This window comes from Branchiostoma lanceolatum, chromosome 9 (assembly GCF_035083965.1).
Source record: "Branchiostoma lanceolatum isolate klBraLanc5 chromosome 9, klBraLanc5.hap2, whole genome shotgun sequence".
Taxonomy (NCBI): domain Eukaryota; kingdom Metazoa; phylum Chordata; class Leptocardii; order Amphioxiformes; family Branchiostomatidae; genus Branchiostoma; species Branchiostoma lanceolatum.
This window is the reverse complement of record NC_089730.1, coordinates 20,979,027-20,995,203: the sequence shown is the minus strand read 5'-3', so window position 1 is coordinate 20,995,203 and position 16,177 is coordinate 20,979,027. Positions and strand designations below refer to the sequence as shown.

Here is a 16,177-nt window from a genome sequence, read left to right as displayed (position 1 = left end):
AAAAACCTCAGCTGGTTTGATTTATCCATGATCACGTGGCAATAAAAACATTGTGATTGTGGCTGAATTCAATTTCCTTATGTCTCCATCACTGTCCAGAATCCTGAATGCGGGAACAGTGGCGTGAAAAAAACACAATCATGTAGACCCTCATGACGACAGATCGGACCACGTTATCAGATAATTTCATACATACCCTAATCTATACTCAATCAGTGACGTCACGAGGGCACCAGCTGGGATTCCCCAAGGTTCAACTTCAGCCCGTCACTTCCTGTTGCTATTTCCGTCACGGATTTGTTAAATTGCTTTGCAATTAGGATTGATGAAGCACAGTTTGACCAAACAATACACTATCAAGTCAATGGATGATGATATGTCATGACGTCAGGCAAGAAGAAAAAATTCAAGCAAACTTTATTTAGATATAAAGAGTCGAAATAAATCACATAAATCACATACCAACCGATGCATATATGAGTATCACAATTTTTTAAACATGACAAAAAGTTGCAATGGACTCTGTTATGGGCATTGATAACCATCGGCATTGTGATAGCTAGCTTAACATTTATACATTTAAACAATGTGCATGAATATTCAAAGGTTCAAAAAAATCTTTTTATCGGTAACATTGATAACGAGTTTTCATATTTTGACACATAAAACCTATGAAAAGAACATTACATTTTGTACAGTAATTGATACATAGCAAACATGATGCAGTGTTCTTGATAAAAAAATGCAATAAGGCTAAAATACAGCATCTTGTACAAAATGACTACATTGTACTAGTCTACAGACCCCAGTCAGACATATCAGACCGTTAGTTCCCATACACTACTTTGGCCTCATTCGGACTGACGACTTTGTCCTGGCGTCAGTTGTGGTCTCATACCGGCGTGACCGGTACTCCTATCGCTGCGACAGGTGCGTGGAAGTAGAAGAACCCCTGATTGAAGAGGAGGAAATGAAAATAAAAGATCATTATAGTACCAATTAATGGTTATGTAACAACATCTAAGAAAATGATGATTAACATATATTAAGTAAACACATTGAGAGTCATCCTCCATGTGGCTAGGTATGGTTGTAGAGATATCTCACATTTGGGTCAGCCTCCAGTTGTTGTCCGACAGCTGTGGCGTCCGGTCGGGTCTTCTCGTTAAACTTCCAGCAGCGCAGCATCAGCTGGTATCTGGGCGGGGACAGGGGACAGGAGGACAGTCATTATTTATGTTGGCCCGTGACTGTCCAGGGACATTTCCAAAGTATGCCTTTTCGACCGAACCTGCAGTCTTTCTGGGGTATTCTAATGACCTATTCACATTTGATGAGTGAGAGGGTCAAAGGTTGCTTGAAGTTGATACCACCCATTGTCTTGGTTGGACTAAACCTGATAGTTAACTTTGTAGTATCTTTGCTTACAAACACGAATAAGCTTTCGTTCAAGTGATTTACACGATAGTTTACATATGGTCTAAGTACTGCGTGTACAAACCTTTCTTCTGTGCACAGCTGGGGCCTGGGGAGTCTGAAGTGGTTTTGCAGAGCATCATATATTCTGTCTGCCCCCTCCATCCCAGGGTACGGCGTGCGGCCCAGCTGCGCAACTTCCCACAACAGAACCCCGAAGGACCAGCTGGAAAGTAAATACCCAAGTGATTAACGATTCTGGGTATTGAGTAGGGTATGAGCTGGGAGCTTTGAGTGACCATCACCAATATTTCCTATGCCTTCCCAAACAAGCACATCAGGGGATTATTCGTACCCAGCAGGGATTTGACACTAATTTAAAACTTGCATTTATACTACCATACTGAGACCAGTCCTGCTATATGGAAGTGAAGTCTGGACCCTAACTACAAAACTGAAAAGTGGGGTACAAGCAACCGAGATGAGAGTAATGTAGCTCGTCTTTGGAGTTACCAGAAAGGATAGAATCAGAAACGAGGTCATTCGCCAAACACTGTCCGTTGAGCCCATACTGGCATTAGTGGAAAGAAATCAACTGAGGTGGTTTGGACACCTGTACAGAATGCCAGAGGACAGAGATGTAAAAAGAATCTTCAACTGGACGCCTAAAAAGGAAAAGCCAGCAGGCAGACCAAGGAAGAGGTGGCTAGACCAAATCGTTGAAATTACCAAAAGAGAAGAACCAAATTCCAAGTAGTGAAGAAAATGACTGAGGATAGAGCAGTATGGAGAGAGTTCACCATCAGGCTTACAACTTACAGGCCATTGGCCTAAAGGCGTCAGGGTGAGAAGGTGAGACGACTTTATTCGGATAGCAGGTCAAATTAGAGTCAGTAGACTGTTGTAACTAGATCATGTCTCTTGACAATGTGACAAACATACTCACACGTCGCTCTTGTGGGTGAACCTAGCCTCGTTCTTCAGACCCTCCGGCGCCATCCACTTCAGCGGCAGGAGGTCGGTGCCCTGGAGGAGCATAAAGAGAGTTTATAACCACTGACGAAGTGGCAAGTTTTTTTTTTAATTTCCATTAGACCATAGCACACAAACTTAACACAGTATATGCAAGTCATAGATGCATACCAAATTAACAGGAGAGCTGCATGCAGAGTTACATTGAGTTCATCTAGCTGTTCATATTGCCGTAGATCACCAGAATCAGACAATATTGTAGTCGTCTAAGCACTCAGTGATAGAAAAATGACGTCCCCCCGAGAGATTGTCCTTTGAGTAAGACCTACCCTATCCTGCCGATGATACCCCACAACATACATGTCCCGGGCCAGCCCGAAGTCCGCGATCTTGGCGGTTCCCTTCCCACAGATCAGGATGTTCCGGGCCGCGATGTCTCGGTGAACCAACTAGACGCCAAAAGAAGTGTAAACTAGTATATCTATTCATACACTATCATGTAAGTATTGTATCATTCAATTGTATCCACTTTTTGTTTGTATATACAGATGTAGTAGACCTGACAAGAAGTCGCTGTACGTTTGTCAATGGAGATTTTTCTTCCATGCGTTTTTGGCAGTTTTGGCATGGATTAAATCAAATAGATTTGATGCCAAGCGGCTAAAACTCGAGAAAAAACTAATAGATTAATGAGGTGATGATAGTTTCCCGTAAAATTTTACTTGTCTCGAATCTGAAAGAGAACCTTAGTCTTCAAGTTTCTTACTTTCATGCTTGCCAGATGCTCCAGGCAAACATGAGATTTAAGAAGGGCGATAGTCGCTTGAAATCTTTCTTGTCCTGAGCCTGTAATCTGCTAGTTTAATAGTTTCTCACCCTCCTGCTTGCCAGATGCTCCAGACCGCAGCACACTTCCACCATCATGTTCTCGAAGATGTGCCGTTTGTTGACCAGAACGGTCCTGTTGAGTTTGGACTCCGCACGTAACGTCCACAGCAGGTGAAGGAGACTCCCGTGTTCGGCATATTCCAGCACCAGTTGGAGCGGCCCTGCAGGAAAACAGATCAGGATTAACTGGGCCTGTCTGTGTTGTAGGCTCGATACGTTTCTGTTTGGCTCTATTCAAATGCCCATTAGTGATACAATATTCTTCGTCGAGTCCAGCAAAATTACAAAATATAGCAACTGAAATATACGACAAAAATACCTCTTGATTAACAGAACTTACTATAGATACGGTGTAAACTCGAAAGACAATGACAAAAAGGCTATAAGTCCAGTCTTTTTCTTGTAAAACATGATTGAATGTTAATCAAGCAATTTCCATTTATTGCCTTTGTCTGGATGCTTTAAGACAGCGTTGTGTATGTGCTCGGCGAGTAACACTGCCAGTGGCAAGATAGCCATAAAGTTCGATAAAGCATGAAATGACTAAAAGTATGACTCGTAGGAGGCTGACTATGTGCACAGCAATCTCAACAAACACATGCGTTCAGAGGATTGTATATCGCTAGAAAAGTACTTCTGAATTAGGCCTTGCAACCCCAACCACACATCTCCAAATACCAATACGTCTTCAAATTAATGTTGCAATACGGCAAAAACAGAGACATTAATTGATGCAAAGACTCGAACTGACCGTCTCTAAAACAGATGCCTTTCAGCCCGATGACGTTGCCATGGTTACCACACAACAACATGATGCAGGTTTCCCTCAGAAGGGCCTGTCTGGCCTGGGTCTCATCATCGTCTAAACATTTGAATGTGAACGGTTAAATTAGCAACTGGGTTTCTTTTACAAACGCTTAACAAGTCAGTTTTTTTTATTTGATAGAATAGAAGTCTACAAATTTAATAGTAGTAAAGTGCAGCTACGATTTTTGACTGGCGCTAGCTTGTTTACCTTTGAGTTTCTTGATAGCCACCACCTCATCGTCTTCATCCGGTTGCGTCAGCGTTGCCTTGACGACACGTCCAAAAGCGCCCTCTCCCAGAAGCTGTCCGAGCTGCAGCCTGCTCCTGTCGATCTCCCGTTCCTTCAGCAGCTCCATGTCGATACTGCCTGACGAGGAGCCTGCTGCAAGCGGCATCACGGCCTGCAAAAAGGCGATAGTTGAGTCAGTTTCACTCACTTCTGCAAGAAATATTTGGGTTCTCAGATTGTCTTATCATCTACGTCATAGTTAAATCTGGCAAATTCGAGTCTTAGTCTGAAAATTTCATTGTCATGACGTACCTTTAGGTTTTGTCCGAGTTGGAAGACTTCCGGATCGTCGATGTTTCCGACCCGCAGCCTGTTGTTGTGCCTGTGGAGCAGGAAGATGGCGCCAAGCAGGAGGAGAATCAACCCGGCTGCAGACAGGCTGATGGCCAGGAGGAGGAAGTCCGCTTCTTCGGGATCTGTCAAACATCATGCTTTACTTGAAATTATGGGTATTGATCACTATTTAGGTACGTGAAATTCGGACGCTATTGGCAGAGGTAGTTATAGGCTAGGGCAACTTGGTTATATGGCAAAGATGTTCTTATTAGCATCTATATGATATAGATCAATAGGAATCGAAATAGGGTCTTTGTTGTATATCATCATTGCGTGCACCTGTAAAGTCTAACGGTCCATAGGATGGGACGTTTTTTTAGCTGTAGGCTCACCGTTGTCCACTATTTGTTGCACTCGTTCAAAGGAACAGATTGAATATCCTTGTACATCGAATCTGCAGATTCACTCTATATAGCGGTTGTTTCTGCTATCTTTAAAGGAGTCCTTAAGTCCATAGGGGGGAGTTCCCCAGATGACCCTCTATTTTCTGATTAATTGAATTAAACAACCTCAGCCTATGGCTTGTTACAATGTGCCTGACAAGGCCTGACAAAAGTTAGATCACAAAAATAGTGTCAGGGTGGTTAAGAAAAACTCGTCTTGCTTTGTGTTCTTTTATATCTTGTTAACAATTGGGCTTCTTATTGTGCTTAACCACCCTCATCTATGCCAAAAATACTCACTATTAAAGATGTATGTTTACACATAGGGAATACATGGGTAGGGTCTGCACGGGTTTAGTGAGTATCATATTGTTCCAAAAAACACACCTTGTAAAATTTACCACAAGCGGAATTCTGTAAAAAGTCGGCTGATTATGTTTTCATTGATACATAATCTAGTGGAAAATAACACCACCTTCTGAAGTTTAGGACTCCTTTAACTGGGTCTGATGAACAAATGTAACTCACCTGGACACACGTCGCCCTGACAAACGCAGCCCAGGGTCCGGTTACAGGTCTCCAGCACGGTACAGTTGCAGACCTGGTCACAGATCTCACCCCAGTAATTATCCTCGCAAACTAGAAGATTTCAACACAATACCTTGATGAGCATGAGTGGGTGAGTGAGTGAGTGAATATGTGAGTGAGTGAGTGAATGTGTGAATTAGAGAGTGAATCAGCGTGTCAAGGAGTGAGTTAGTGGGAGAATTGGGAAAGTGGGTATTGAGTGAGTGAATGAGTGAGTGAATGAGTGAGTGAATGAGTGAATGAGTGAGTGAATGAATAAGGGGAGTGAGTAAATAGGTAAGTTAGGGAGTCAATGAGAGTTAGCTTGTGTGCTTGCTTAAGAGTTCATGCCAGGTTCAGTGGCCCCATACTCTTATCACGTCCTGCAACTATTAGCCCGTCATTGGGTGAACGTAACGACAAGCGTACCAGATAGTTATTTATATCAGAAGCTGTACCTATTGGTATCTCCACTGTGTCAGTGTAGCCGATCATTGCTCCGTTGTTGGCATGACCCACACAGGTCACGTGAACTTCGTCCTCAGGCCAGGTAACAGAGTTGATGCGCAGAACAGAAGAGCTGCCAACGCAGGAAGGAAAAGGTGTGAGCTTCTGAAATAGACCTCTTTCCAGTTACGGCGGCCATTTTGAATTTGAATTAGAATTTAGCCCAAATCAAGTCGAAATGTTCACAACAATATTTTCTACACATGCCAGGTACATGTACCGCAGCATTTCCCCTTAGAGGCGCAAAATGTGCCACCAAGGATGGAATACCTATGTTATATCAATAGGCCGACTTATCTCGACCCACCCTGAGCCTCACTTTGGTGCATGACCCCCAGCTGACCCTGCGAAATTCAAAATGGCCGCCGTAACTGGAAAGGGGTCTATTCATATTAAGCTTGAGGTTCCGGGTCGGAGTTCAATTGTGACCGGGGGTTGGGTCATGACCCGGTAATCTGCCGGAAGTGCGTGGTCGTCACCCTGATTTCTGCCCGAGATTGCTTGGTGATGGTTTTAGCTGTGTATGAATATTTTGAATCTTCTGAAAAGCCCGTGAGTTGTAGTATTTTTGGGCGCGGTGCAGTTGGTTCGCTATCGAAGCCTTTTTTGTATTAGTCCGCGGGAACGGTGATGCAGTTTTCTCGCCTGATGACCCAAATAGCATCGTTTTTAATGCATTTTCACCGAATTTGCGTCATCGGAGATTGCGAAAAAGTTATCACATGACTTTTTTATTTTTTTCATTTTTCAGAGACACCATTTACTAAGCTTTCTCAGCATATATGCCGTGACCCCAGGAAAACTCGTTTTTTCCGAGCAGGTTCGATCAAAAAAGTGTAAAAAAATGATAATTTTCGGATGCCAAATTTACATTTTACTATGGTTTCTACCCAAAATAAAGGGACAACGGACAATACCGATAAATACATCGGAAAACAGCAGAAAACCGCTTTTCGACCATGTGATTACATTTTCCGTCCTACTTTTCTCGGCGGAATTGTAGCCCGTCGACCTGAGGGTGTCGGCCTACATACGAAATCGCAAAAAAACTCCGGTCCGAGACCTTGATATAATGTTCAAATATAACAGTTTGATATTCAAAAACAGTTCTAATGCTTGTATGTTTTGTGTCCTGGAAGATTAACTGCTTACAAATCTTGTATGTTAGCTAATGGGCTTGGTGAAGTATCCAAAGTATGCAAAGTTGATGATAAATGTTTATTTTCAGGTGTCGCAACTGCAAAATATGTGGATCGATATCATCATAGTTTAGTTTCATGTCATATCATGTTTTATCATATATTTTGTGATTATTATTAGGGCGATTCTACGACAGAGATCTTACTTGTTGCTGCTTGTAACATTAAGCAAGTCGACAGAAACGTCACTCTGAAAAGACCACGTGATGTTCATGACGTCGAAGTTGTAGGCCGTGCAGTTGAGCTGCAGTTCCTGTCCGTACCGCAAGTCTGTCAGTTCTGTGGCTGAAGGACTGATGCGTACCTCTGGGTGTACTGAGAAAAGAGAAAATGTTACATTAACGTTACTAGTAGGTAGAACAGATTACCAACGTTACAGGATAGACTGGCGAAATTACAGGGAAATTTTAAGTGTATGGCGTCTTGGAGATAGTTTTCGGAATCTTTTTTCCAGCTTTCAATGAAGTACCCACCTGTGGTGCAGTTCCTTCCCTCCCAGCCAGGGGCGCACCTGCACGCTCCGTTAAAGCTGTGGCATGAGGCCCCGTTAAAACACTGGCAGCGCTCCGCACAGAACCGCCCGAACCGCCCGATGGGACACGCTGGAGAACAACGAAAATTTTGTTGATATGTAATGAACTTGACTGGATATGCAATTATCAAGATTTCGGTATGGATCATTTCTCAAATGTATCAAGACTCCAGGACAATTAGTGAAGTATCATGTATGTAAACTGACTCTAATGAGGTTCTATTAAACAATAAACAATTTCTAACCTGCTCTTCTTGAAAATTATTCACCTAAATTGTCCGAATTCCGTTTTTTGTGTGACCCCAACCATAAGAAGTCTATGTGGAGACTACACAGGTGCAGTTCTATGATCTGCCGCTAGGACTGCTCTTACCTGTTACTGAGAGTTTTGTCGTCAACTGTCCAAAGGGTATTTCACATCGCACGGTGTTCTGGTTAGCATTCTCTTCTCCAACCTGGAATTCCAAAAAGTTACAGCCATTGTTTGGGAGTTATCTGTGTCTGTCTGCCTGCCTGTCTGCCTGTCTGTCTGTCTGTCTATCTGTCTGTCTGTCTATCTGTCTGTCAGTCTGTCTGGTTCGAGATCCCTTTTCTTTCATTTCTGTCTCTTTCTCTCTCCTCTCCTGTATGTCTTGTGTACTTTCTGTTTCTGTCATCCTCAATGTTCACAATTATAGTGTAGCATACATATAATTTGAAGCAAGTTTAGGTAAACAATGCAAAGATACTTATGAACACTTACTGCCATGGAAATATATGTGGTGAAAAACATAGCATGCGTGATGTAATTAAGCTATAAATTCAATGAAAAATGTTTCTGCTATGACAGAAAACAGTTTCCCTACCTTTACGTCACTAAAGGTGTATTTCAAGACCCCGTCAGTTCTTTGAAATTCCAGCTGGTCATAATTTTTAAACGGGACCCATGGCCAGTCTTCAGGGGACCAATACCTGTACGGAGGCACAGAATAGATTATGTATGTGATCAGCCTTCAATAAATACAAGTGCATTCGCTCCACATGTTCTTTTATTTCATGCTGCTTATGTGTTACCAAGCAATCATTCTTTATCTTCACCTAACTCAGCTGAAAATGAGTACCTAGCTTCGGCTAAGGACGTCCCTCTGATAGGACGATAAATGGAGGTCCCGTGTTTGAAAAGAGGCACACCTTGGTACGTAAAAGAACCCATCACACTTATCGAAAAAAAGTCCTTACCGGTGAGAGAATCAACCCGTACAGTGTGGTTCTTGAAAAGGTGACGTTCACCTGTTATGTCAATCATTGAAAAATCTGATAAATTTCAAAAACAAAAAATCTTCGTGACTGTCACTTTCAGTAATTCCTTGATGAAGTATGCAAGATAAAATGAGAAGCTGACCTGTCTCCCGGTACGGCCATGTACACTCCACGGACAGGAGACCCGTCAAAGACGTAGATACACTCGTAAGGGCTTGAGTTCAGGATTGAGTCCGTGATGATATAGTCTGGGTAGGTGACGTACAACTCCAGGGTATCTGCGGGACGATATGGGAGACAAGAAAATTAGAGATGGTAGTCTTTGCCTCTTTATCCATGCTGCCGCCACCCCTTCCGTCCCATAGACGAAAACAGCAGCACCGCCGGTGTAGTACTGCTAGATACATGCACACAGACACAGACACACAGACACACACTCACACATACACACACACACACACACACACACACACACACACACACACTGACACATACACACAGACACACACTCACACATACACAGACACACACACACACTCACACATAGAAACACACACACAGACGCATACACCCAGACACATTCACCCAGACACACACACACAGACACACACACACACACACTGACACACAAACCCACATACACAGACTAAAAGTTAACGTTACACCTGGAGATTTACAAATGATGGGAATAGTAAACTGCCTTGGAGACAAGAAGTGGAAAGAGCTGTCGAAAGAGGCAGCTTATTATTTCTTTATATACAGTACTTGTACTTACCACCGGTTGCGCTGAAGGTTGTGTAGCCGTATGGATGATCACTCATAATTGCAGGTATATCTACTCCGCCCAAAGTGTACACAAGCTCGATTTGCACGAAATCCTAAAAAGACAAGTTCAAAGTGCGGCGTGAGGCCATCAGTGATCGTTATGGAAAACTTCAACAGTTGTACAACAAGATTGAACTCATCGACAAGTCGGAAAGCCCGATTTTCTTGTGTTAGACAAGTTGACCTCTTTTATGTTTCATTAGCCAACACAACAATCCAGGCTAATCAGCACTTAGATCCTTGCAAGGTAAACTAACCAATAACAAAAAAGGTACCTTACACGTACCCTTTATCTATTTCGACTTTCGACATAAAAGTAATTGCAATGAAAAAAAAAACATAGCCTAAAGTTAATTAACCTGACCAACGTTTCGGTAACTTCTCAGCTACCTTCTTTAAGGCCTCAATGAACTATACTGTTCTTTGCCGCATGGTGTCGTTGCCGCAACAATGAGGTCCCAAACTGTGACTATACCGGTATACCCCTCCCTTGTCTTTGTTAATGACTACTGTTGACAGCCACTCCACAGAGCAGGGGGAGTGTACATAGTGCAGACAGTTCTAGTATGAAACTGATAGAGGCCCCGAGAAAGGTAGCTGATGAGTTATCGAAACTTCGGCCAGGAAATGACTTTGAGGTTGTGTTATGACAAATCCTGTATGTTCTATTACCTCCGCTGTGCTGTGGTTAAACACTGGCTCCGTTTGTGGGAGGAACGTTTCTTCATTGAACTCCGGAGCATACTCTGCGGGATAAGGGCAAAGACAGGTCTTTATAGTGAAGATTAGAAAAGTTTATTTCTAGTTTCTGGTTTTCTGTTGTTCGCCGCTTATACAAGGCATTAGTTTAACCTTACTATTGATATGTTTGCATATGCATCTTCGTAGCTTCTCAATGTTCTCTTCTATCACAAATTTGAACTACTACTACCTGCGTATTCACATGTCATCGTTAAGAATTGATACAGCCCGGGCCTGCGAGTCATAAGCACTAATCTACGTGAAACATTATTGCCATTCTATCACAAAGTAGAAGTTGAACTAACATACATTCTTTTCCACATTTGAACGCTAAGAATTGATACAGCTCGGGCCTGCGAGTTATTAGCACTAATCTACGTGAAACATTATTAGCGCCACCCCTCATAATGTCCACGCCTTGTAGCGGTGTGAGGGCTTGCGCGTCTCAATGACCCCAAGAGCTATGCCAGCGAGAGTGCATAAGCACCCTTAGCACTCATGGGAGGGTCGCCCATGCTGGACAGGTCAAGGGGCAGAGGCCAGACGAAATGTGGACAACCTCTTCCCTGAGGTGAAAGGGGTTGGTGTAGGGTCAACGTCCCCACCCCTAAAACGCACCAGTTACGCTAGGGTCACATTTCCTAACCGGGGCCCGGCCGGGCTGTTTGCGGAAACGAAAAATCAAAGTGTGTGTAAATAAGTTATGCTCTTAGATTATTTTGCGTACGTTTTGTGTTTTTGTTGTCTTTTATATCATACTTTGCGTTCCCAAAGACTGCCCGGCCGGGCCCTGGATTGGAAATGTGACCCTAGCATTAGCGAAGCACCGACGATAATAAACCAAGATGGACCTGAAGAAGAAGGCCCAGAGACGAGTCCAGTGGAGGAGCATCATCGGTGGTCTATGCCCTGGCAGGGGCAAAGGGCCAAAGTAAGTAAAAGTATTATTACCGTACAAGTTGTACTCACTGTTGTCCCTTGTGGTGAAGGTAATGTTGAACTCAGTTCCCTGTGTAGCCCCAGACCCGCGGCTGTAGACGACGTGCATCCGGTTACCGGTACTGGCGGTGGACAGGTGCAAACGCCCTACGTCATCAGCTGCTAATGAATTTTACAAATAATGCTTCGGAGTTATAAGCTATTTCGGGGTTCTAAGTGCGCATGTTCAGTGTGATGAATGGCGGGTAATATGTCAAAATTGTCCATTTCTGCCTTCATTTTTTGTTGGGGGGGGGGGCTGTACGTGTTTGTACATTTTCAGGGTCACTCAGTTTGATGGAAGAACTAGATCAATGCACTCGATTGTACAAGAAACATATACTGTATTGAAAAGAACAGTTTGTCAGTATGAACAAAATTCTGAACTTTACAAAATCAACACTCGAATGATCTACGCCAAACTTTTCGGCTGAATTCCACCACACATCTCCATCCCCTATATTGCAATTGGCTTTTTTTTTAAGATAAGTATTTTGTTCCTAGTGTCGTTTACCAACACAAATGAATTCTCATTCTAACTGTTTGGTAGTTTCTAGAGTCCTGTCATCTGGAAGAAAATGTAGTCTTATGTAAAACAAAGGTAAAGCCTTACATGTCTGGTCTCCGCAGAAGGAGTCTGTGACTCTGCTGACTGGAGAGTCTCCGTCGTGAAACGTCAAAACGTCGGAGGTGCAGTTTTCTGAACCCCGCCGGAATCCGGACGTGTCGAAATTGATCTGAAATAAACAATGATATTGTCAAAATAAATAACACTTATCGGGTAACGGATCTGATGTTCATAAATCAACTTAGAACATCAAATTTGAGCCTCTCATTCATTTTGGTAAAGAGAAAATCAAGGCATCCAGACAGAAAAGACAACGAACACTTAACGGATCTAATATCAATAATTCTAAATCAACTTGGTTTTAAAATGGGAGCTTCTGGTGGATTCTGGTAATAAAAAGGAAGACATCCGGACAACAAACAACTGTTTATTTCATCCAAACAACAGCAAATATTGCATTAAACACTCACCAGTATTATATTGTGCCAATCAGTAACGATGTCCCACTCGCAGTGGTCTGACGTCACATCCGTTACGCTCCATATTTGGCCTCGATTTCCGGTCCGATAATATGTACATCCGGAATATGCTGAGGTTGATAAACGCGGGTACATGACTGATACAATCCAGGCAAGGCTAATATAGGCAATTTTGAAAACACGTTGCTGTATTTACGTACATTGTTCAAAACATAAAGCAGTAAGGACTGGCTCCTTGTATCACTGAGTTCTTGTCCGAGGGCTAATTGCAACATGAAACAATGTATAAAAAAGTATACAGACAGGGGACGTTACCAATCATGGTCCAAGAACTGCTGCGGAATATAATCTATAGCTTTAGGGGTTAAACTTCCTTTTTTGGACTAGCAATTCGCTGTAGAATATGCTAGAGCCTAACAAATTCACAGCCATTTCAGCGTTCAGGTGACCTCAATACGACAGTAATCGCCAGGTGCGGCCGAAGGAATCACGAACAGCCACTCACACTGAGATTGAGCAGTCAGAGTGTGGTGGCTTTCTTTAACGCTATTATCTGCTGCAAACTTGTACTCACCACTCTGGGCACGAGGGAAGGTTGCCATGCAGAGCAGGAGAATCACGTGGACGGCCAAGTTCACGGTCATTTTAAGAACGGCTATGAGACGTACACTGTAAAGAGTACAGGAGGGGCAGCCTCAGATAGCTACACCTGGAAAGAGACGTACAAAGTTCGGTGTGACGAATCGTTTTGTTCAAAATAACCAAAAAAAAAAACATCTTAGGTTTGCAGCCGAAGAAGTGGGGTTCAAAGAAAAGGTTTTGTTTTTTTGGCTCGGTAACCAGGCTTCACAACGATATGTCAAAGTGAAAAAAAAAAAAAAAACTTCTTCCCTGCAAACTTTACCTAAGCAAGAATATATCGATGCGGAACTCCTACGGAAACTCCTACGGACTTGATATATCTACAGAGACCTTCAAACACCCCCCCCCCCCACCCACACGCACACACACACACAGTTACAGTCAGTTGGTCCATAAGGAAACATGTGGTAGACGTCAGGGGAGCCCCCATGAGTCACTGTTTGTTTAACGTTCTAAAGGACAAAGCGGGCCTTGCGCTCTATTTGCGTACCTCACATTGATTTACCTTTACGCTGCCTGTTTTGCTTTGTAAACTTCCCTTTCATTCTGAAATGTAGGGTATTCTAGCAGTTTGATTTTTCGTGACTGAAATTTAAAGATACAAGGTGCTGTCTAAATTTGTGAGTCTTGGGACCAATCATTCAACATTTTAGACAAACCACACATTCCCACAAATACACACACACACGCACGCACAAACAAACACACAAACTCGCACACACATTCCCACACATACACGCAAACACAACCACACACATACACACAGAGAGAGAGAGAGAGAGAGAGAGAGAGAGAGAGAGAGAGAGAGAGAGAGAGAGAGAGAGGGAGAGGGAGAGAGGGAGAGAGAGGGAGAGAGAGAGAAAGGACACTACAAAACCGATGCCTAATTCACCACACTCCGCATAGAACATTTTCTCCCTATCAAGAAGGTTTTCAGTACAACTACTAGCAGTGGCAATGCGACAATGTATTAAAAGGAAAACGTTCGCTCTATGCTATTATATAATAGCTAGATATAAAGAAGTAAATAAACAAAACTAAACAGTTAAGATGATACAGTATCATAAGAGACACACAGACAGACCCACCTGGTCGCGGTGCGTCGCCAGCAGGAAATAACGAAGTCTGTTTGAGGCACTCTGTAGGTTTATACTCGGGTTAATCATCAACAGCCCGGCGCGGAACCTGTCCAGGGGGCATGTTTGTTCCCTGACGAGACAAACTCGGCTGTATGTCGACCCTGGTGATGTGCATACCTAGTTGTCCAACACGTTCACTGGGTAAACTTCCTGAACACGGCGTACTTGCCTCGGCTTCATTTCATTTCATTTATACAGGGATACACTTAGGCGTACTTTCCCCGGCACCGTTTCCTTTCATTTATTCATTTATACAGGGAAAAAAAACATACTCAGGCAACAAGCCTGTTTTTCAGATATCCGTAAAATAGGAGGAATATTCTTGTAACCCCTAACATTGGGTTTTCCTGAAAGAAGTGTGCAATGCTTTAACAACACTTGAACTTATTTCCCGAAGCGCATGAATCCAAATGCATGCCAAATAGCAGTTACTCATTCGACAATCAACTGAACATGTTTCAGCATCCACTACTTTTCGTCAGTGACACTGAACAATATTTGTCGATCAGCAAGTTCTTAACCACGAATTATGCATCAATAACGATCAGATCTGAACGCTTTTAAAAACTTCCGTGGGTCATTGAAAAAGCATCCCAGCTCCGTGCATGAAATGATAACAGAGACTGAGGTCTCTTTGGTAACATAGACGTGTCCATGGTAGCACAGGGACCCCCATGGTAACACAGACGTCTCTATGGTAACACATGCGTGTCCATGGTAACGCGGACGTCTCCATGGTAACACAAACGCCTAAGTGACGGAAATAGCACCAGGGAGTGGCGCGGTGAACCATGGGGGAATCCTGACAGGCGCCCTCGTGACGTCATTGGCAGTGTCAACGAGAGTTTGTACGGGACCAGGGTAATCCAATTAGCCACATGCCATGTCAACGGGAGGGACTATAGGGGGGTATCACAACTATCATTACTGATATATCCACATGAGGGTCTGTATGTTCCTCATGACGCATCCTGTTTTGTCATATGGGGGCCTGTATGGGGTAATTGAACTATGAACAATGATGAATTATAAGAACGTTATCTAAGTAACCACGCAGTTTCAGCTATTTCGCGCGTGAGTCAAATCACTGTATGATTGTTCCATCATGAACTCTAACGGAGTTGAAACTGCCATGACATCGAACTATATGGTATAAAAGACACCGCTACTCCGCTACAATTATCCGGTTAAGGGAAAAAAAGAAACGCCACAAAATGAACATCTTTAAATTCTTTATTTACTACAGCAAAAGGAAGTCAGCCTACAGTGCAAAAAGGGAAGTTACGTGTTATCTTCAGTGAACATTTTCTCGAGTGCCTTTATGTCTGAATCCTTTCAGTTATTAAATAAGCACTTTGTAGCAAATGCTCAAGAAATGGTAATGAAATTGACACAAACAAGAAGCTTTTCTTTTTCTAGAACATTCTTTACGTAAAAGTGTCTGGCTTTGTGTGAAAAGATTTCTAAATTCTATAAATACAAGAACTGAGGCGTGGCTAAAATCGTACAGTAATGCTTCATTACTATAGTGCTTTTCCACTATTTCTACTGTGTTAGTTCTTCTACTCGGCAAGGTTTTAAGCATATTCTGAACACAACATGCTGGTCCATCACTAGTAATATAAATCCAGCTTTGACGTTTTACTTGTTACCTGCGGATGACCGGGGAG

The 16,177-nt window shown here is 42.9% G+C and overlaps 2 protein-coding genes and 1 long non-coding RNA gene across 3 annotated transcripts; all 3 read right to left on the bottom strand.

The window, feature by feature from the left end:
• Positions 1–449: 449 nt before the first annotated feature.
• LOC136441685 (fibroblast growth factor receptor 4-like) lies at positions 450–4,134 on the bottom strand. Its single transcript, XM_066438122.1, has 7 exons — positions 4,028–4,134; positions 3,265–3,437; positions 2,718–2,837; positions 2,363–2,442; positions 1,502–1,642; positions 1,108–1,198; positions 450–952 (listed from the first exon to the last, which is right to left on the bottom strand). Exons 1-7 carry the CDS (start codon positions 4,086–4,088, stop codon positions 893–895), a joined length of 726 nt encoding a protein of 241 aa, XP_066294219.1. The 5' UTR covers positions 4,089–4,134; the 3' UTR covers positions 450–892.
• A 1,224-nt stretch (positions 4,135–5,358) lies between these two features.
• Positions 5,359–10,097, bottom strand: LOC136442707 (multiple epidermal growth factor-like domains protein 10). Its single transcript, XM_066439651.1, has 9 exons — positions 9,911–10,097; positions 9,278–9,413; positions 8,742–8,847; positions 8,270–8,351; positions 7,838–7,966; positions 7,511–7,679; positions 6,117–6,238; positions 5,620–5,730; positions 5,359–5,372 (listed from the first exon to the last, which is right to left on the bottom strand). Exons 1-9 carry the CDS (start codon positions 9,954–9,956, stop codon positions 5,359–5,361), a joined length of 915 nt encoding a protein of 304 aa, XP_066295748.1. The 5' UTR covers positions 9,957–10,097.
• A 2,201-nt stretch (positions 10,098–12,298) lies between these two features.
• LOC136441703 (uncharacterized) lies at positions 12,299–13,415 on the bottom strand. Its single transcript, XR_010756917.1, has 3 exons — positions 13,301–13,415; positions 12,718–12,836; positions 12,299–12,416 (listed from the first exon to the last, which is right to left on the bottom strand). It is a non-coding gene; the product is annotated as an uncharacterized lncRNA (long non-coding RNA).
• Positions 13,416–16,177: the final 2,762 nt, after the last annotated feature.